Below are 22009 nucleotides of genomic sequence, written 5' to 3' on the forward strand. Positions count from 1 at the left end.
GACCCCTACCTGCGAGGCAGATGAATTTTTGCTGGGAAGCTTTCATGGCAAAAATAAACACTCGGCGTGCTTGCCAAACCGCTGCTGAATTTCAAAGCAAGCTGTGATTATTTTGCCTGTTATTCAACATAGTTAAATCAATTTGGTTGTTGTTGGGAGCCAACCGGAGCCAAAGTGATGTCTTTGGGAGCCAAAAGACCTATTGCGTGGGAACCTTTGTTCTATACTACTTACTTGTAACCTAAAAATAAAGGTAAAAACCCAGAGTTGTTTTAAAATTTGTTTGTGTAAGGCTTGTTGTAATTTGGTGTATCCTGATCATGGGCTTACAAACAAATAAATAGTGGTTTTGGTAAACTTACACTTTGCACTGTTTTTTCAAATTAAACACTCGATTTGATAGGTATTATGTCCTTTCATGTATATAATTGATTTATTGCAATTTAGCTGGATATTGTTTTTATACATTTAAGTATATTTATACAGGCCTTTTTATCTTCGAAATCTTTTATAATTTTACATTTTGTTTTTAGGTATACTATGGGAAGGGTGATATTTTTATTTTAAATATATTCAAGAAAAATAATAACACTTCAAGGGCCACTTGCAGAGCGGCAAGTTAACTTTTTAACTCAGAGTTAACCTGACATATATTTTTGGCAAATTTTTCAAGTTAACTCTGAGCTAAGAAATAACTCGCCGTTCTGCAAGTGAGCCTAAAGCGAAAAATAATATGACGTCTCCTGCCACTAACCGCAATTCTGCATTTTTCGTTTGTAACAGTTTTAGGATGATGTATGTTAACCAAAAAGTGCAAAATGCAAAAAAAAAATTGATACACCATTTCCACTTTAGGCAAACAATTTCCAACTAATATTGTGACATTTATACAGTACAAACATTTTCAAATATATAAATTGCATTCAATATGTTATTTCTCAAATTTTTTGATTTCGTTCTTTTAATTATATTGATATTACGCTTTAAAATACTTTAATAACAGCTAGACTCAACTTAAGACAGTACAATTATACTTAACATTTACCGCGTACTTCTTTATACATACACACACATAAGTACATTTGTATGCATAGCTTAATGATTTCTTATCTATTTTTAATTATAATTTTATTACAAGTTCAATTACGCTTGACCTCAATGGCCGAAAGATTAATTTTATGATAACAATAAAATAACTGTCATTTAAATTTAGCAATAACATGCTATTCGCTAACATTTTCTTATATATATACTTGCAATGTTATTAGACCTTTTCAGTGTTGGGAAAAAAATTATTCAAAACAAGTTTGAAATCCAGTTCCTTTTGCCGATACACCTTGTTGGTTCCGAACTAGACCAAAACTTGGCCTATTGTTTAAAGTACGAAACAAGGAAACATTTTTAGAAAATTCCAAAATTATATATGCATAATCGCACTTTAATGGTAACTTCAAAGTCGGTATTTAAATAAGGAATATCTGACTGTGATCGTACTAGTTTCCGCTATTATTTTACTTATTGGTTTCTCTGGAAGTGAATTTAATTTTTTTCTGAATTTTAAAACTGTTCGAAACAACTTGTAAAGTTCGATGTTTGAAACAGGAATCGACAATTATCAATTCGGATATTTTGAAGGGCCGTTTAATATTCCTGAGAACATTTCAGCAAGATTCAACATTTAATGCCAGATTTATTATTGAAGTACAAATCCAGATTAAACTGCTATTTTATTTCTAATATATTGTAATGAATTTTGGAAAATTTCTTATTATTATGTATCTTCTGTTAGCATTCGAATAGCTGAACTGTCGAATAAATAACTCCAATATTCAGTATGGCAAAATGGTCTTTATTTACAACTTTACTGTGGCAGTAGTACTTCACAAATACAATTGTAGCGTAATTCACTAAGAGCGTATTTATATCAAACTGATCTATTTTGTTTTGTTGATTTTCCGACAGGGTGGATAAATGATGTATGTATATTGGAACAATTTTCCGCCATCCCTTGTCAAATTTGGTTTCGAGACAAACCGGCTTCGGCGTTGTTCTCGAACGAAAATCAACACTGATGATGGCACAACGCCGAAACCGGTTTGTCTCGAAACCAAATTTGACATGGGTTAACGGAAAATCGTTCCAATATACATCAAACTGATCCCTTATTCCTCAGCTTGTGCTGCTTTTATACACTCGGATACCTCGTTCCTATTTCTCCTAAGGTCTAGACTTTCCGCTAATATGAAACAGCTGTATCGCATCCTTGGTTATTTAGTTATATGCGTGTGTATGTGTGAGTAACAACTTCTGCTCTTAGCTGCCGACTACATATATGTATGTGATATATTTTCTCTGCTGTTAGCTTAGCGGTTTACATCTATGTGTGGTAGCTTGCCTTGATGTTTACGTGCATATGTGTGGCTGCTTACTTTGCTGTTGTTTTGCATTTATTTACTAGCAGCATAGTGCTGTACATATGTCTGGAGAATCGTCGGAACAAAAGGCGGATTTACATAAACGCTTTGGTAGCGTGCCTTCGCTTTGACAGCGCTATAAGAAAATAATAAAACGCCTTTACCTTCGCTTTAAAGAGGTCAAAGCGTTTATGTTGCTTCTCCCTTATGCATTTTATTGAACGTAGAAAATCGACTCGTATATAAAAGCCCGAGAAGTGAAATTTTTCACGAGGAAAAGAAGTTACACGTGTGGCGCTCTATATTTTGTTAAGTTTCTCCTGAAAGTTTTGATTTAAATAATTTTTATATTCCGTATTTTTTAGCATTGGTAGAGGCCGTAATTCTGCGGAAATATGTTCAACTAATTCATTTTAAACTACTACTAAGTTTTATTAAACTATTATATGCAACGCAGCTTAAAGTAGTCTTGCGTACCAAAAATGCAACTCTAAACCTGAGACTTGCATCAGATGAGCGAGGCTGTTTGTAACATTGTGGATAAAACAAGTGTGATATCTAATCCTTCAAACGCGTTCTGGCAGCGTTTTGACAGGATGTTTAATATGGCGGCGCATAGGGCCGGGCCGGCTATCTTCAGCGGCTGATAGAAAGAGATACAGAATGAGACCACGAAAGTGAATTAAAAATCATGTGATCGATTCTCTTTGTAATATTTATGTCTATGCAGAAGTTGACACACTTGTCTTATCCACAATTGTTTTGTAATTTCGACCTTTATTGCTTTGTTGACACACTTAGTATAGTACACTATGCTTTTGACCCCTGCTCTGCACTTACATTTTTTTAAATGTAGTAGAATAAGGCAGTTCTCTCTGTCAAGTATCGATAGAAAGTGTAGAATATTTTCCACCTTTTCTAGGCTAAATTTAACACACACAGAGAACGCACAGTTTACACGAACACCTTTCTTTAGATTTAAAAATATAATTAGAGGCGAAGATGAAATATAAAATGCATATCTTCTACAGAGAAATATTTTTAGAAGCTGCCACGAACAAAAATGCTTGACTTTTTTTAATTTCAGTTTTCAACAAATTTGTCAAAATTATAAATTTACTTTTTAAATATACTTACATGGGGTTGAGTATAGAAAATATAGAAACCGTAGAAAATTTTTCGTTTTTTGTTGTTGCGTGCAGAAAACTTTTGACAGTAACATGGAAAAGTTTCTACGTTTTCTAGACAGAGAGAATACCCATAGTATCTATATAATTCTTATAAGTATGTATTTAAAGCCTACTAAGGCAAAAAAAAAATATTATAAAAAAGGTTATTTTTGTATAGGATAAAACTTATCTCTTAAATTATTCTATCTACTGTAATTTCTTTTTATGGGATACTTAAAACTATACCGCACGTTTTGTTGTTAACTGATTCAACTCAAAATGTTGATTTTTTTAGATGTTATGACAGCCCAAAATAACCAACTGACGAGATTATGCTGACATTTATAGAATACTCAAATACCAAAATAGCGGACATAGATGACTTTGAATCTCATTTTTATAGTGGAACTCTGAAAAAATTAAACTTTGTTCGCGTTTTCCCATAACAAAAAAACAAAAAATTTATTTTGGATTACATCTGTTTACAATAAAACGTGCGCTATATAGTATTTATACATATTATAATGATTTAATTCTGTAATATCCTGGATGCCCTTCTGATATCTTTACTTTGTCAATTAAGTTATTTTTTGTTTGTTAATATTTAATAAATTTTTGCTTATCCTTATTTAAAATAAAATCATTGTTAATTTTTTTATATACATATTTAAAATGTTGATTTTATATTATGATGTCTTCGTAGAAATTCAATTGCGAGAAATGTTATAGATCGTATTCAAAGAAAATCTGTGTCTGTTATAGGACTATGTGTTAGCATATATAAAATGGATTTTTGTTTATATCACAGATAAACATGTATATGCAACATACAAAATTCAATGTAACATACACATACACATGTAAATATTTTGTATTTTAATTAGTTAATCTATATTCTGTTTTTGTGGCTGTGGAGAAACACACAAACAACATTTTACTCTTTTCTTACTCATATTAATCATAATGTAGTTAAGCTACTGAATTACACAGTATATCTGAAGCTTTTCAAGACAAGTGTTCCCACTCGAAAAACTTGATATCTCCAAAATGCACCAAAGTTGGTGAATGTTAAGGTCACTTTCCTTTGTAGGCTTGGAAATTGTGGCGCGATGGAACCCAAAAAGTCTCAAAGCGCAAAAAACTCCAAAAATTGGCATTACCTTACAAAGTGGCTGATATATACATTGTAGGAGAACAATTGGCCCGCCCGTAATGAAAAATTAAAAAACAAAAATGCCACAAACTAAAGCAAAAACTTATAAAATTTGTTTGATACTTTTTTCAGTTCGGAAAAAATGCTACAAGAATCATTTAAACTTTTTTGTACGGTGAGATTAGTGGTCTAAATATTTATTGAAAAAAAAGCATAAGGAAAAAAGATTGTTTTCGACACCCTGTATCATCAGAATTCGTTCATATTCCGCTAATTTTATTAGCAAAGGTATTAAACTATTCAATGACAACATTGCTACCAAATTTGGTAGATTTTGGAGAATCAAGTTTTTCGAAAGCGAACACATGACGTGCAGAGCAATTTTCTGGAATAATTGGATCGTCCATTGTTAAAAGGTCTCATGGCCACCTTTGGGCAAAAATAACATTTTGGTTGCATTTTTTTTTTTTCAAAATCTCCTTGTTGTTCTAGCAGTGGCAAGATTATCTATCTAGCTTCTTCGGCGAACATTTCTCAAGGCCTTTAGCTTATAATGGGAGATGTTGAGAAAATGTATACGGGGCTAGTCTCTGCCTCGAGGGATATGAGAAATGTTATGCCTACAATCAGACTGCAGAACAACAGGGGATATTTGTGTTTGAAACTCCACATATCCACGTTTACCCTATACGATAATATAGACGATGGAATTTTGCGTTTACTTTGAAATTGGCTAATTTTGTCGCATTGTAACTGCCGAACAATTTGGACACATGCCCTTTTAATATTAAACGATTCAGTTGCATTGCGGAGTGGAATACGCCCTACATCAGCTATCGTTTGGAAAACGTTCTATATCAGAAATTGTCCGAAGATCGCCCTTGGACATAAAAAAAAAACGCAATATCTCAAAATAAATTATGATATTGCAGAGAAGGGCGTTTTTGAAAAAAAAAAATTCAGATAAGGTGTTCTTCAAAAAGAAATTATGGTAGTTTAAGAACTGGCATCCGAGATAGGGTGACATTCCACTCATGGGGCAATTTAAGAGTACAAAAAAATTATCTGTTTGAAAAATGTATTACAGAATAACTGAAAAAAATTGACGCCTTAACATTTCGCTTTGAAAAACTTATTTAAAAATGGACACTAACGATTTTTTTACATCTTCTCACATACTTTTACCAGTATGTAAGAATGTGATATTTATAAGTTTATGGCTTATTTATTGCACTCCTCATCATTCAACGCACTTGCTTAAAATTTCAACGATGCTTGACCGACGGCGCAAAAGCTTGCATACTATAATATCGATCTGTATCGTCCTTGGTGACGCTCGTTACATGTTGAAATTGACATGGTTGAGAAATTTGTGACTTCGGTGGTAATGGCGCCGCTTTCACACGCTTTTGCTTCTGTTTCTTTTTACCCGGCACCGAGAGTGCAATGTTCTCTGGATCACTTATCAATTTCTCAATATGGTGATTAAGTTCACGTGCCGAATCGGTTGAATCGAAACTGAAACCTATCAATTGTTGATGATTCGTTGATAGGCACATCGTATGAAAAGATGGACCAGCGACTCGATAATTTGATAAGTTATCAATACGATCTGACCATAAAGCAAAACAAGAGCCCCGCTCGGCTAGCACCAATGTTACACGTTGTATGGTACGTGATCGTGCACTGCCACGATCATGTAAAATGACTGGTATACCGGTGAAGACGAGACGCCAATCGGTTTCTTTGCCAGTGCCTTCATAGAGATTAGCTAGTGATGAACAGACAAAAATGTCTGTGCCCAAGCCACCGAAGAAACTCTCCACCTGACCACGCTCATATTCTGATAGATTTGAATTGCTTGTTGTATCGATACTCAAAGTGTCGGCATCTACATCGGAGCCAACAAAATAGGTGTTGTTGTGATTTGTTGTTGTTGTCGTATTGGTAGTTGTGGACGCTGTATTATGTGCATGTTTATTAATGGTGTGCACCGATGATGTATGTGAATGTGTTGACCAATCGGGGTTTATCATTAGTTCGTTGTGTTCGGAAGAGTTTGTGCCCTCAGAGGATTCTGATGGCGGCGCCGAATCGCCAACGGAACCTAAGCGTCGACGTTGCATGTGTGCGAGCTGTAAAGAAAGATGGAAGAACACAAAGTTTGTTAGGAAAGCGAAGAACAATTTATATAAGTTCATATGTATCTATACATATACACATATAAAAATGAATCCCTATTTTACTTGGTATCACACTGAAATGGATGGACCGATTTAAATGAAATTTGCACTTATATATGTGGATATTCTAAATCGGTCATCATAATCATAAATTGGCGCTTAATCGCCTTAGCGATTTTGGCATATTCGTAGAAAGTCACGCAAGCTATCCGTATTTCACGAAAACCCATACCATTTGGGAGCACTAAGGGAGATAGAATCTTCCTCCACCTGTCTCCCTTTCCTCTGCTTTAAAATACGTACGATAAGTAAACGAGTAGACGCAGTAATGGGAGCAAGAGTTTAGGAATAGAAATAGAAACAAGAAAAAGCACGAGAATTAGATTAGGAATATGAATAAGAATTGGAAGAGGAATAGAAGTAGGGGTAACAATGGGACAGGATTTAAGATAAAATAGGAGTAGAAATTGGAGTGGGAAAATAGGAGTATAAATAAGAATAGTATTGGATGAACAGAAGTATAAATAAGGTAGAAATAGGAATAGAACCGATATTAGCAATATAAAAAGAATAGAAATAGGAACAGAAATGGGGGTAGAAAAGTATTTTAAAAATAATAAGGAATAGGAGTAGAATATGAATATAAAGAAGAAACATAATACAAATAGGGACAGGAGCAAGAACAGGTATAGGTTATGGCCTTGCTTCATTTCACATGATTTCACCCAGTATCGCAGGTGGTGGTCCCTCTACGTCCCCGTGGGGCGTGTGCGCTGAGACCACCCATATTTCATTACTTCCTCGCTCGAGCAGACCGTGGTTACGTCAGCATTGCTGAAATTAGAGAGAATAAAAGCTTTAATCTCTTTTTTAACAAGCACACAGGATATAGGCCTACTTGCCTCCCCATGCACCAAGGTGTTGAATTTTCCAGTCCTTCATACAGAAATCTTACTGCCGTTACTACTCAGCCACGGCTCCTGGAAAAGGACTATATCCACTCCGCCTTTTTCAAGGCAGAGCAACAAATTTGCGGAAGCCGCCTTAGAGTGCTGAAGATTGATTTGACGGATCTCCATCAAAAGCGCTCTTCTTCCGCACCCCATCCTTGGCGGATTCGTATTAGTCTTGTCCATTCTAAAAAAGTCCCCCCTCAAGGCCGGAGCCGATTGTGTAGTCGCTCTTTAACGGTCTCGTGGTTATCTATGCTACGCAGGGAGGCCACGCGAGGGTTGACGCATTACCTTATGAGTAATGCGTTCAGAGCCAGACCGGACGCGAAGCGGGAAAATCTTTAACCGCACCTACACCACCAACTTAACGGCGACGGAGCCGGAACGTACCTTGAGGCCCGCCACGGTTTTAACGGGACGTGGGCAGGTGCAGCATTAGCCTACCAGCCATTTCGGTAGGGTTTCACCCTGACCTACTAAAGTGGCAGAATACCGCACCTACCAGCCCAAAGTCATCAAGTCCAAATTTAATGTCAAATCAAAGCCCTAAAACAGTCCAGTTCGTCACCGTTATGTACCGATCTTGACTCTTAAAGAGTCCTCCCTCCCTGAGCTCGGCACAATGACTCAGGGGGTGTGGGTTTTATCGAGTTGTCCTCTCTAGATCCGCCATTATCAGTAGAAGCAGAGGCACCTCGTGCAGGACGTGAAAACTAATCACGCGTGACATTCGTCACTATGGCCGGTCTAAGACTGAAATCAGTCCCTGATCCAGAGCCTGAAACCACTTATGATATCCAAGCCAAGTATCTTAGCCCCCTAGGGAAAAATAGTAATAGGAATAGAAATAACTATACGAATAGGAAATTAGAGCAAAATAATTAGGAAAGTAAATAGAAATAGGGAAATGCTTAGACAGTGGAAGAGGAAAAGAAATAGATACAAAAAGAGCTTTATAAAGATGGAGAAGAGAAAGGTTACGTGGAAGAAGAAGAGGCATAGAAGAGGAAAGAAAAGAAAAAAGGCAGAGTGAAAAGCAGAGGAAGGGGCTGAGCGATGCAATTTAGGGTGAGTGAATGGTCTCAGATCTAGACCTTTTTTGAAATTTTTTTCATATCACCACACATTAGAGAACAAGAGAGTGTAAGAACTGAGGGAAGTGTCTTACACATCAAGCTCTTCTGAAAAAACTGTGTCTTCATAAGAAGTTGCCGCTAATTCTTTTTCAGGTGAAATTAGTACGAAAGAGTATACAAAGGGCTTGCCAGTTTTAGACCAGGTGAGAACATCATTGCAAACTGGGGTGGAGGGGAATGATACTTATTCTGTGTAACTTTAACAGAGCCAGAGTTCCTTCCCAGGGCAGAAAAGAGGCTTTCAAACTTTAAAATTCCACTTATGCATTTACCAAGTATTTATATTCGATATTGCTTTTTTTTAATATTCTTTCCTTACAAGAAATGGCTTTGTTCTATCCATTTAATATCGACGTCAGATGCATGAGTGCGCCAAAATATCTAGTTAAACAATTTCTTGCTCCCGCAAAGCCATATCTATACAATTTCTTAATAACATTTTTCAAAATGGAGATACAGTTTGTGCATATTTCATAAACTTCAGCAAATTGTGAATAAGTCACCAGTTTTAAATATTTTGTCGTTTAAAGATATATTTTAACAAGTAAAGGTGTCTAAGTTCGGGTGTAACCTAACATTATATACTCAGCGTGAGCTTCAGTTGTACATTTCATTTCAGATAAATTACTTTTCTACATAACACGTGGCACCGCCCGTTTAGAAAAAATGTCTCCCCATTTCCTCTTACAATAAAACTTGATAAGTGAAATATCATTGATTCAAAACTATTTTTTGCTAAGTTATAGCTCATTATTCTAGTCTACGACCCTTTTAAATTTGTTTTATATCTAAGTTGCCGTGGCCTTTAACCGATCCCGTCCATTTTTTTTTAGAAATATTTTCTGCTATAAGGAAAATATGTGTACACATATTCATTACGATATGTTAATTTTTCTTCGAGTTATGGCTCCCGAAACATAGAAAATAGTCATAAAAGGGGCGGTGCCACACCCATTTTCAAAAATTTGAGAGTTTTCCAATTTAATGTTATAATTCAATTTAGAAAGTAAAATTCTATTGATACAAAGCTTTTTGCGCTAAGATATAGCTTATTATTTTCGTCTACGACCCTTTTAAAAATCTTGTATATAAAAGTGGGCGTGGTCTTTAATTTGTGATCATGTAAGCGTTTGGTGGAAAAAGAGTTTCTATATGCTTCTCCTCCTTGGCTTTGCGGTTTTGTTTGAGGAGAAGCATAATTGGAGTTGTTCTTTTTAGAGGTTCCTCCGGCAAACATGATATGTCTCCTTTAGCTTCATCTTTCATAGAATAAGTAAAGAGGGCTGCTTAAAGAACACGATTTCGGAATATACAAGGCCAAACCGGTAGATTTGATCACACCTCCTCCATCCGTGAGGAACTTAGGGTGGCGAGAGCCTCGCCTGTTAAATATGCGTATGTTACATTCATAGTTGTGACAAATTGGTTAGCCACGGCATATCCATTTTGTGGGTTTCAAAGTGACAGTAACCGAAAACGAGACAAGTTCCATCATGTACGGTTTGTTTACGGTTTCCGTTAGCATCATATGACTTTCATGAGGTAATGTTATAAGAAGAAGGCTCTCACTAGCAGCTCTACGAGCTTCAACGTTCATCAGTCAAGGCATACGAATTGGAAATAATTGATTTTTGTAGTTTTTAGTGCACCTTTTCCTTCCAATAAAAAAGGATTTTTGTGAAGAGACAATATTGTTATCTCTGAGGAAGTTCAAGATTGCGGTTTTGAAAGCGAAGCTGCCAACGTCGATCACCGGTAGTGATTGCGTTATGCTCTGAAGTGCTCTTTTTTAACACGCTTACGCATGCCTGTATGTAACGGAATCTTTGAGCTTAATTTTGACCGGTTTCTAGAAGTCTGATTAATTTGAAACTTTGCATACGTATCAAGACCGATAACAATGCATTAATGTGGTGGTGTGGTGACAGAAGGTCAACGGCCATAAGGTCAATTGGCCTTATTACCACTTTGAATGACCATAAGTTTGATTGAAACTTTGCACACGTATCAAGGCTCGATGACAATGCATTAATGTGATGGCGTGGTGATATAAGGTCAACGTCCATAAGGTCAATTGGCGTTATTACCACTTTGAATTGCCATATGTTGCATTGAAACTTTGAACACATATCAAGGCTCGATGACAATGCATTAATGTGATGGTGCGGTGACATAAGGTCAACGGCTATAAGGTCAATTGGCCTTATTACCACTTTGAATGGCCATAGGTTTGATTGTAACTTTGCACACGTATCAAGGCTAGATGACAATGCATTTATGTGATGGTGTGGTGACATAAGGTCAACGGCCATAAGGTCAATTGGCCTTATTACCACTTTGAATGGCCATAAGTTTGATTGAAACTTTGCACACGTTTCAAGGCTCGATGACAATGCAATAATGTGATGGTGGGGTGACATAAGGTTAACGGACATAAGGTCCGTTGAACTTATGGCCACCCCAAATGACCATGATTTGAAACCTTGCACATAATGCGAAAAACGCATTCCTTTATTAATGATAGAAGTGGATGCATGGCACATCTACGAAAGAGCATACTGGAGCCCTTTTTAACACGCTTTTATTAGATTGGCCTGTATCTATCTATGTATCTATGTATCCATGTACATATGTACATATGTAACGGAATCTGGAGTGGAGCCGAGAGCACCGGTAATGCAGAGCTCCGAACTCCGTTGCACCTTTTGAAGCATTTTAAGATAGGTACTTTTAGCTAGTGCAGGCCACCAGACCAAGGCACCATAAAGAAGAATCGGGCGCACAATGGCTGTGTAAATGCAGTAGGTCACCTTAGGGGAGAATCCTCAAGAGGTGCCAATAGCCCTCTTGCAGGTGAACAGCTCTGCTGCTGCCTTCTTGATCTGCCGACCCTTGGCAATTTCGGCGAAAGACCACGCCCAGCCTCCCTGCGTCTTGGCCCTTTTCGGTGCCGTGAGGTTGGATTCATCCATGGACCGCTGGCGTTTCGAAGTTTCCTCACTCTCGAATAATACTTTTAAAATTACTTGAACTAAAAAATTAAAAATAAATTATAGTTTAAAAAAACTAAAAAAACACGCTTTTATAACTAACCGAACTAAAAAATAGAAAATAATTTTCAATTAAAAATAATTTATATAACAGTAGTAGAGGGTCAAACAATCATTCATAGTTAATCACCTCAAAATAAAATTATAATAAAATTTAAGTTATTAACAGAATAATTTAATTCAGAGTAAAAAGCGTGGGGTGCATTTGACTACATTTCTTATCTTTCCTCTCAGATAGTTGCCAATATAATGATTGTAACATTCAATATCAAGCACCCCCCGCTTTTGACTGTGAATTAAATTATTCTGTTAATAACTTAAATTTTATTATAATATTATTTTGAGGTGATTAACTATAAATGATTGTTTGACCTTCTACTACTGTTATAATAACTCTTTTTAATTGAAAATTATTTTCTATTTTTTAGTTCGGTTAGTTATAAAAGCGTGTTTTTTTAGTTTTTTTAAGCTATTATTTATTGAAACTCTTTAAGCTTTTTCGATAATACTTTTGAGGTTTCTTGAAATACGTTTGTTCTTTTCCGAAATATTGTTGGAAAAGGTATCGTTTTACAATTTAAGAGTAAGCCATTTAAACTAAAGTTTATAGTGATTTAAAACGATACTAAGTAGTAAGAAATATTTGATACATGACACCATACATTCAATGCACTCTTAAGGGGGTGTTGGGCTAACCTGCTTGAATATACGAGTATATCGGCAAAAGGCTGTGGCAAAAAAAAAAGAACGCATGTGCCCATTATTCCGGTCATCAACTCAGTATTTATGCACCGAAACAGCCTTTTTCACATTTTTCTGTCCAAAATTGTTGCTTTCGTTTTAGTTATTACGTTTTTACTTTCATTCCATCAGCCACAGCGTTATAAACTTAAGTGTGCGCATTTTTTGCCAATGCAAATATTTGCATACAATTTATTTTCGACCTTAAATATATACATAGGACTTTTTGTGGGACATGGTGGAAATTTTTTCTTTTTAAATTTTGATTGAATTAAGAGACGTACGACAAATCAGTTAAAATTTTAATTTTTGATTTTTCCAAGTGGGGCCCACATTCTGATCCGTCTAAGGTAGATGAAGTATTCACCCTATCCCATATTTCCCAAGGTGATGTCAAACGCATTTTGCTTTACACAATCCAAACAATAATTACGCAGGTAGCAATTTTGGTTCATTTATCAAACTCATAACAATCATTATTCTCAGACACGCCATCTAGTCCAATACAGCAAGTAAAAATAATTTCCCAATATAAAATCAATATCCTTGTATTGTAGTTAGTTCTGTTTCATTTTTCTTGTGACGTAAACGTTTGGTATTGGCAGGCAGTCATGTTGAAATTATGAAGTCTCAGTAGGCAGACAATGATATTTGTAAGTAAAACATTTTGAAATGTTGCGAATTAAGCCATAAGGGAAATAGACTTTGAGAACAGTGTCGCCGTAGTATCGCTTAGAGGTCAATTTATGGGCCATACAGACTTCACTCGTTTTGTTTGAACCCAGCCTAATTTTTTTCCAATGCGGACAAGCGCTTCGGAAAAGAGTTCGGCGTTAACCTACATGACGCGTGAGCGCAACCACCGACCCACGCTTGCACTTTAAGCAGTAAACATCTCTTGAGTGAAAAGGCCTGTCAAAACACTGTTCTAAAAATCGTTAAGAGCTGTCTTCTTATGTCCCCAGAACACCACCTACATAGTGAGGCGAGAGTACGCCCCATTAGAGAGAGAAATAAAATGCTGAACAAATAGTTTCTGTTGAATACCCAGAAACCTGGACATCCCAACAGACATCTGATTGAAGAGGCTTAAGAAGCAATCTGCGCAAGTAGTATGAGGAAATACGGAACCCGAGAACACAGCCGTATGTAGAAGAAAAACACAAACAGGTCCTCAGTGATATCCGAAAAAGGGTGTTGGCGAACCCGGTTCTTAAAAACAAATACTCTGAACTCGCAGAAGAGGAAAACATTCTCCCTAGGGAGACACGCGTCACTCTAGCCTAACTTCGATCTAGATACTGTAACAGGTTAAACTCTTACCTCTCCAGAATCAACCCCGACATGCATAATGTATGTCCTGTGTCCCCACATGACACCAATCATCTTTTTAATTGCAATGTGGAACCAACCTCTAACACCCCTATCACTCTGATCCACCCTTGTTGAAACTGCAAGTTTCCTTGGACTTCCGATAGAGGATATTGATGACAATATGTGAGTGGTCGCACCTATTGGATAGGGCAAAGCACTGCTACAACCATAACAACAACATTTCATGACTGAATTCTCTGCTCAAACACTCTCCATGTACACATATATTACTACAAAAATCTCTGTTTGTATGCGAAGTTCCTGTGGCGTTTTTCGCCTCTGGTATATTTATTTTACAATTTTTTGTAAATTTCATGAGGTGTAAGTATTTACAGGGAGTAATTTTTAAAACTAGTTGCAATGTTCGAAAATTTATTATTCTTCTTTCAATTGTACCAGCCCTTCTTCGCTGCGCTTACCGGCGCCAATTGGAAATATGAAGCGAACTGAAATAGTTATTTCATAGCCCTTTCAAAGGCGTGGGGAGCCTTTTTTTCGTTTGCTTTCATAGGCAGATTCCGATATGAGTACCTTCTGTGATAGCGCAGCTTGGTTCATTTAAATTACAGGGCCTAGCCAAGACAGCCGTTATGATTTAAATTCGTTGAACTATATCAATGGCAACGATGTAATCATGAAAGCTTCTACCGTAATCACCGTTGGCAATGCGTAAATAGTTTTTTTAGAGAGCTTCTCTCTCAAAAGTCTCACAAATCAGTCTGACCTGATTTTGTCAGCATCCATGCTTCTGCTCTGTGTATCATAACGGGTATAATAAGTGCTTTCTAGAGCTCGATTTTTGTTTGCCAAAAAAATGACCCTATTTCCTATTCGCCTATCAAGTCCAAAGTATCATTTGTTGGCATGAGTGATTCTTTCTTGGATTGCTAAACGGAACTTTATGTTAGTGCTTGCTCCCCCACAAACGAAATTTTTTACTAAGTTCCTCTATCAGTATTATCATTAGTAAAGACGTATCTCAGAGTTTCGATAAAAAATAAAGCTTTTGGCAGGACAGATAAGAAGCTTGAACTTTCTTCGACAATTCGTAAAGAATAATTCGTAAATCGGTAAGCAGTATGTAATCATATATCTTCTATAATACTGCTGAACAATTCAAAAGTTGCGATACAGAATTAAAGCATTATATATCTCCCGTCAACTTCTTTTTTGATCTTTTTTAATAGAATGCCGTAGTTACGTTCTTTTCAACAAAACTTTCAAGTCACGTCGGCTGACGTGATGAGGAGGTAGCGTGCTCGCCTAGCACACCGAAAGTCCTGGACTCGATTTCCAGGAAGAGCAGCATCAAAATATTAAAAAAAAATTTTTTTCTAAGCGGGGCCGCATCTCGGCAATGGTTTGGCAAGCCTTTTCAGTGTATTTCTGCAATGAAAAGCTTGAAGGACTTGAAGCACGACGGCAAGCTCGGTTTAAATCTTCTCTGAGGCACATTACGCCAAGTTATTATTATTACATTAATCAATTTCGCTACAATGGACTATAATCGATCCACACTAGTCGCTTATGGATATACTACAGAGTTTGAAACACTCAGTCTTAAATTTATGTTACCAGTTCTGAGTTATAATAAAAGAGAAAACTGCAACACACTGAGTACAATAGGGGAGAAAAATAAAATGTTAAAAAAATAGTTTAGGTACTTAAGAAGGAGCTTCAGGCCAAAAGAAATGCACTAATAACTTTTGTTGGATTACCGTAGTACTTTTTTGTTTGTCTACAAAACCAATACAATACTTAAAGACCTAAAATATTTTTCTAGAATTCTTTTAATATCCGCGCGGTGCAACGATCGCCTGTCGAACAATTCCCGTAAGAGAACAAAAGGGGAGTTGAGGACCTATTGGACAGTACCCATGGTGGCATAGAGAGGATCAGGCATAAACAGGTACAGTTGGTCTCTCCATGCTCAAAGTAAAGGAATAAGTTTAACAAGATATTCATACTGTAAAGTAAAGTAAAAATTAAAAAAACACTGTTTTTTCACAAAATTATCCCCTACCGGTAGCCGAGCCCCATGTCATTCTGGATATATTTCGGGCAAAGCACACCCATTTGTTTTTAATTCCTACTTTGTAATTCTGCAAATTCGCAACGACAACGCTGTTTGTAGCCACATTCTCACACTATTTATATATCTAGCACATACGCGTTTCTTTACTTTTACTTGCTGTATATTTCTTTGTTTTTGTACTTTTTGTTTACCTACAACGATGGTAAATTTCCGAAATCAAATAATTTGGCAAACCATCGAATTTTCTACGCGATTGAGCACAATTTCCATAATTTGCCTTTCTTGTGTAAACTCAACCTATTTACTCAATTTTGTGTGGTTTTTTTTATACATTTTCCCACTTTATGCATATAAAGTTCATAGTTTTATCGATAAATTTTACAACAAGTTGCTATGTGTTGCTTGTACAAATTGGGCCGATTACATCAATGCGTTTCGGTTGATATTAACCTTAGTGCCGATTCTGACTTTAGCTGTGTGTCAAACTTTTTATATATTTTCACTCTTTTTATAAAGATGGAAAATCACTACCTGAACTTTAGAGGAGAGTTGCGGATTTGGGTAGTCTTTTGCTAAACTTGAACCCGCTAAGCTCTGGTACTAGCAGATTCGGTCACTATCGTCACGGGAACGATGTTTTTGATCCCTCGAGACTTTGGGTCCCTTTTATAGTTCAATGCAAGAAATAATACAATCTTATTCTTAATTTTTTTAAGGAAGTTTGACATTACTCAAGTACATGGCTAGCTCCCATAATACCCATCATCAATACCCCACGAGGTACCAAGTGTAGACATATATATACATATGTCTGATCATCGTTTGATTAAATACTAACTCGCGTTACTTAGTGTTGGGGTAGGACATGCTTTTGTTATTGGTTTTTGTGTTTTGGTGTTGTGTTTGCTATTACAATGTATTTACATTAGCGCCTACACTTCTCCGCATCACCGACCTTGTATGAAGTTGCACAGTTTTGTGGCTATGCTTCAATACATAAAATGTTGAGCTCCCGCAGTAGTATTGCGGTTCGTTGAAGCATGGGAAGTGTATTTGTGCTAATATAGACAAGAAACATATTTTCACCAATTTTACTGCACATATATGAATAGTACATATAGGTATAGCAATCCCGGCATCGCGGTAGTACAAGCCACGACGCTACAGTTTAGGGTATTAGTAGTTTGTTTCGAAACATATGAAATCCATGTTGAAAAATAACTCACCTTAGCATACTTATTTAAATAGCCTGGGTTGTATAGTAAGTTCGTTACTTTCTGCTAAAAGAGTGTCCGAACATACCTACAAATCATGTACTTTAAAATCGTAGTCCGTTGAACATTTGCCGTGGTCGTCATCAGAATAAGGAGTTCTCATCAAAGGCTTTTTACTTGTTTTCATTGGAAAGCGTTTTATCGTGGCAGGTGCCAAGCCCAGTGCACAACACAGATATAGCAGGTAATGGGCATACTTACCAAATGGAAGGTATTAAATTCGTGTCACGGAACAGGTAGCCGGTTATTATTTTTTGTTTTCTTAGTTGAACGATGGGAATGCCTTACGCAATAATCAGGTACTCAAGTCTCAGCACGAGGTGCTCTTCATAAGAGCTCTTCCACTCACACATTAAAATTGATTAAAGCAGAAGTCGGCTTCTACATGTGGCCGCATCAACAATGGCTTCATATCGGTTATCAATTTCTTATTTCTATAATACTACTGCTTTATTGCGGTTACCAATGACGCATCGATTCTTTTCCTACCTGTATGGAGATATGTCGTAAATTTTTTTCTCTTTTCCCAGAAGATTAATTTGTATGATGGATGCATCGCGAGGTATACTGCGGAAATAGTGTGGTAACAGCAACAATTCCCAATAGCCGTCTGCCCTGGAAAAGCGAACTTGTTATACCCAGCTGTACTTGTACACAGGGTATTATAACTTTGATTGGATAACGGTTTGTTGTACAGTAAGGTGGAGTGAATTTATTTTTTTTTTCGAAATCGCTTTTGGCTGACCTCCAGTTGCCTTTATAGACCAGAAATAAGGTAGACAATTTTTAATTCACTCATCGTATGTTTAGAGGTGCCCCAACGCAACTAAACTTTGAAAAAGACGGTAGGTACAAATTTTTTTTTTTTGGCATTGATTTACTTTCGCGTGTTGTTATTGTGCTCATTGATTTCAAAGCCTACTGATTTTCATGGCCTAGTATGTGCCAGTAAAACTTTTACTTGTAAACTTGATTAGAAACATACTATTATCAACAAAAAACTGTAAAACAGTTGTATAACAGCACCAAATCTCCTTCCTTAAAAACCTTACGAATTAATTGCTTTATCGTATCTGGCTTTCATCTTGTCACTCATAATTTTTGTTCGTTGCCTTATCAGATCACGCATTTCTCTTAGCTCTTCCAAATCACCAGTGGATTTCTTGACATTTCTCTCCGCATCGGCATCTATCCCAAACTTCAAATCAGCTGGCATCCTAAGGTCATTACTTTTGCAGGGGTTTGGCCCGTTGTCTCATGCACTGCTGATCGGTAAGCCATCAAGAATAATGGTAGACGGGTATCCCACTCTTTATGGAACTTGTCTACTACTTTCTCCTTGCTCCTTGCTCCTCCAATGTTCTATTGAATCGTTTCACTGAGGCTGCAATGCAGTTGTCCGTGTTTTTCGAATGCCCAATGATTTACACATTTCCTGGACATACCTGATTCGAAATTCCTGCCTTGGTCAGAATGTAACTCCATTGGTACACCATACCTTGCATCCCAATTGTTTATAAACACTTCTGCTACTGTTTCCGCTTCTTGATTTGGGATTGGATATACCTCTGACCATTTGCTGAAATAATCCATAACTACCAGTACATATTTGTTTCCGCAGTTGCTAGTAGGAAATGGACCTGCGACATCCATAGCGATCCTTTTGAATAGCGCACCTGAGTTATATTGTTTCATCTGGCCATGACTTCTGGTTTTGGGCCCCTTTCGCTCTGCTGCAAACCTCGCAATTCGCAATCCACTCAGTGACCGACTGACGGCAACCAACCCAATAGAATCTCTGTTTAATCTTCTCGAGCGTCTTCGTGATTCCAATATGACCTCCGCTTGGACCATTATGCAGTTCGCGGAGCACGTTAGGAATCCTCTTTCTTGGAACAACTATCAGTTTCATTTTTTCTTTGACCATCCTCACTCTCCCATACTAGATGCAAGCAACCTGATATCAATTCGAAACTGTTCCACTGTGCCAAATATGACTTCGCAATGGGACTCTCTGCTGACATCTCCTCTCTGCTTGGTCTTTCGCTTCATTCAAGCTCTTACATAATATTTGACAGATCTGTATCTTCTAGCTGACACTTTCTTAGTTGTTCCTTGTCCCATTCATCCGTACACGTTATTGTCATTAGCCGGACATCTATAATGTCTTCTTTAGCCTCGGCCTTTGAACAGTGCTTGCATTCCAAACCACATAGTCTTCGTGACATTGCATCGGCATTTCCATGGGTACTACATTTTGGATGCTCAATGGAAAAGTCATAGCTTTGTAGTCGCAAGATCCACCGTGCCAATTGTCCTTCCGGATTACTGAACTGCAGAAGCCATTTCAACGCTGCGTGATCTGTTCTGATACGGAATCGCTGGCCGTAGAGGTATTTGTGAAAATGTTTAATGCACTCTACCAATGCCAAAAGCTCTCTCCGCGTAACGCAGTAGTTCCTCTCTGGTTTTCCAATCGAACGGCTGAAATATGCAACTACCTTCTCCTGTCCATCGACCAGTTGTGATAAAACGCCTCCTATAGCATATCCACTCGCATCTGTATCTAGAATAAATGTTGCTCCTGGAATCGGATATGCTAACATTGGGGCAGTGCACAAACGCTCCTTCAATGTTTGGAAAGCCACTTCTTGCTCCTCCTCCCATTCAAAAGCTTTATTTTTTCTTGTAAGCTCATGGAGGCTATGGGCTACGCTAGAAAAATTTGGTACAAATCGGCGGTAATATGTGCACAGCCCAAGGGAACTTCTCAACTCATGTAGGTGTGGTCTTGGCCAATCCTTTACAGCCTCTATCTTTTCGTTCGCAGTGCAGACGCCTTCTGTCGTTACCTTGTTGCCCAAATAATTTACTTCCTTTTTAAACAGCGCACTATTTTTGGGACTTAACTTCAGACCAGCGGCAGCTATTCTCTGGAAAACTTCCTCCAAGTTCTTAAGATATTCATCAAAGTTCTTGCCCAATACGATGATGTCGTCCAGGTACACCAAGCATGTTCTCCAATGTAGTCCTTTCAGTTCCTGGTCCATGAGTCTCTCAAAAGTAGCTGGTGCATTACAAAGTCCAAAAGCCATAACTGTAAATATCCAAAGACCATCACCGACACTGAAGGCTGTTTCTCTTTATCTTCCTCCTTCCCCTCAACTTGCCAGTAGCCGCTTTTCAAGTGTGGAAAACCATGTCATACTAGATAGCGAGTCCATAGTGTCGTCAATTCTTGTCAATGGGTAACTGTCCTTTTTCGTAACGTCATTCAACTTCCGGTAGTCCACGCAAAACCTGATTTTACCATCCTTCTTCTTTACAAGTACTACCGGTGAGCTCCATCGACTAGCTGATGTTTCGATGACGCCGCTGTCCCTCATTTCTTGTATTATTTGACTCACAACTTCCCGCTTTGACAGTGGAACACTACGTGGAGCTTGGCGGATCGGCCTTGCATCTCCAATGTTAATTTGATGTTTCACAACGTTGGTGCGGCCTTGTTTGGAATCATCCTGGTCAAATATGTTTACGTACTTTAGGAGCAGTTGCTTGGCGTTACTCTGATAATTTTCCTCTAGCCCCTCCGTCCATGCCGTGATGTCATTTGAAAGATCAGTTTTACTAGATGAAACGTGTTCCTGGAGCTATTCACAGTTAATAACTACTTCAGCCTCTTGGCATCTTCCCAAAATAGCTCCTTTGGTCAGTTTGAGTGGTGACTTGAACTCATTGAGTACTCTTACCGGAATACGTCCATCTTGTCATAGCCAGGGTTTTTCCTACAAGTATGTTCAGTGCTGATTTGTTTGGTGCTTCGACAACCCACAATTTGTTTGTCCCACAATCTCCATAAACCTTTGCCCAGATGACTGCTTCGGATTTTGGTGGTATATGCTGACTCTCTTCCACCAGCACTCGTTCTGCTGTAGCCTCTCTCATAGCCGAAATTAAGTAGCACATCCATGTTCTTATATCGCATCGTCTTGCTTTGCATATCGATCTTGAAGCCTTGGTCGATTAAGAAGTCCACTCCAGTTATGATTTCATCAACAATCTCTGCCACTATAAAATTGTGTAGTACCGTGACGTTCCCAATTGCTACTTCACATGCTACTTCTCCAATTACCTGGGTGTCCTCCCCCGTGGCTGTACGTAATCTTGCTCCAAGCAATGGTCTTATCTTCTTGTTGACTAAATCTGATCGAATGATGGAATGACTAAATCTGATCGAATGATGGAATGGGACGGACCCGTATCTACAGTCAGTAAACGTTCCTTTCCATCCACATGTCCTCCGACAGTAAGATTGATTGACTTTCTTCCAATTTGCGAGATAGAGATTATGGGGCATTCAATTGAGGGAGCCAGCTGTTGCCCCTTGCGGCTGACTCGCTTTAGTTTACCGATTGAGTGGATTTGGAGATTTGCTCGTCTCCTTCAGCTCTGCGTTTACGGCCACCCACATTGCTGGAATTGTTAGGATTGGTACTGCAATAACGTTCAATGTGCCCTGGCTTTCCA

At 37.6% G+C, this 22009-nt stretch overlaps 1 protein-coding gene across 12 annotated transcripts in view; it reads right to left on the bottom strand.

The window, feature by feature from the left end:
- Positions 1–395: 395 nt before the first annotated feature.
- MESR3 (misexpression suppressor of ras 3) overlaps positions 396–22009 on the bottom strand; it is a 398359-nt gene continuing 376745 nt past the window's right edge. For 11 of the 12 annotated variants that reach the window (XM_067766930.1, XM_067766926.1, XM_067766927.1 and 8 more), the window contains one exon: positions 396–6871. In XM_067766930.1, coding sequence (XP_067623031.1) covers positions 6002–6871 — 870 coding nt within the window. In that variant the 3' untranslated portion in view covers positions 396–6001. Of the gene's footprint in view, positions 6872–16196; positions 16216–22009 lie in introns of those variants that run through there. The other variant, XM_067766937.1, reaches the window with a different exon arrangement.

Source organism: Eurosta solidaginis, chromosome 2, assembly GCF_040869045.1.
Source record: "Eurosta solidaginis isolate ZX-2024a chromosome 2, ASM4086904v1, whole genome shotgun sequence".
In the NCBI taxonomy this organism is placed as follows: Eukaryota; Metazoa; Arthropoda; class Insecta; order Diptera; family Tephritidae; genus Eurosta; species Eurosta solidaginis.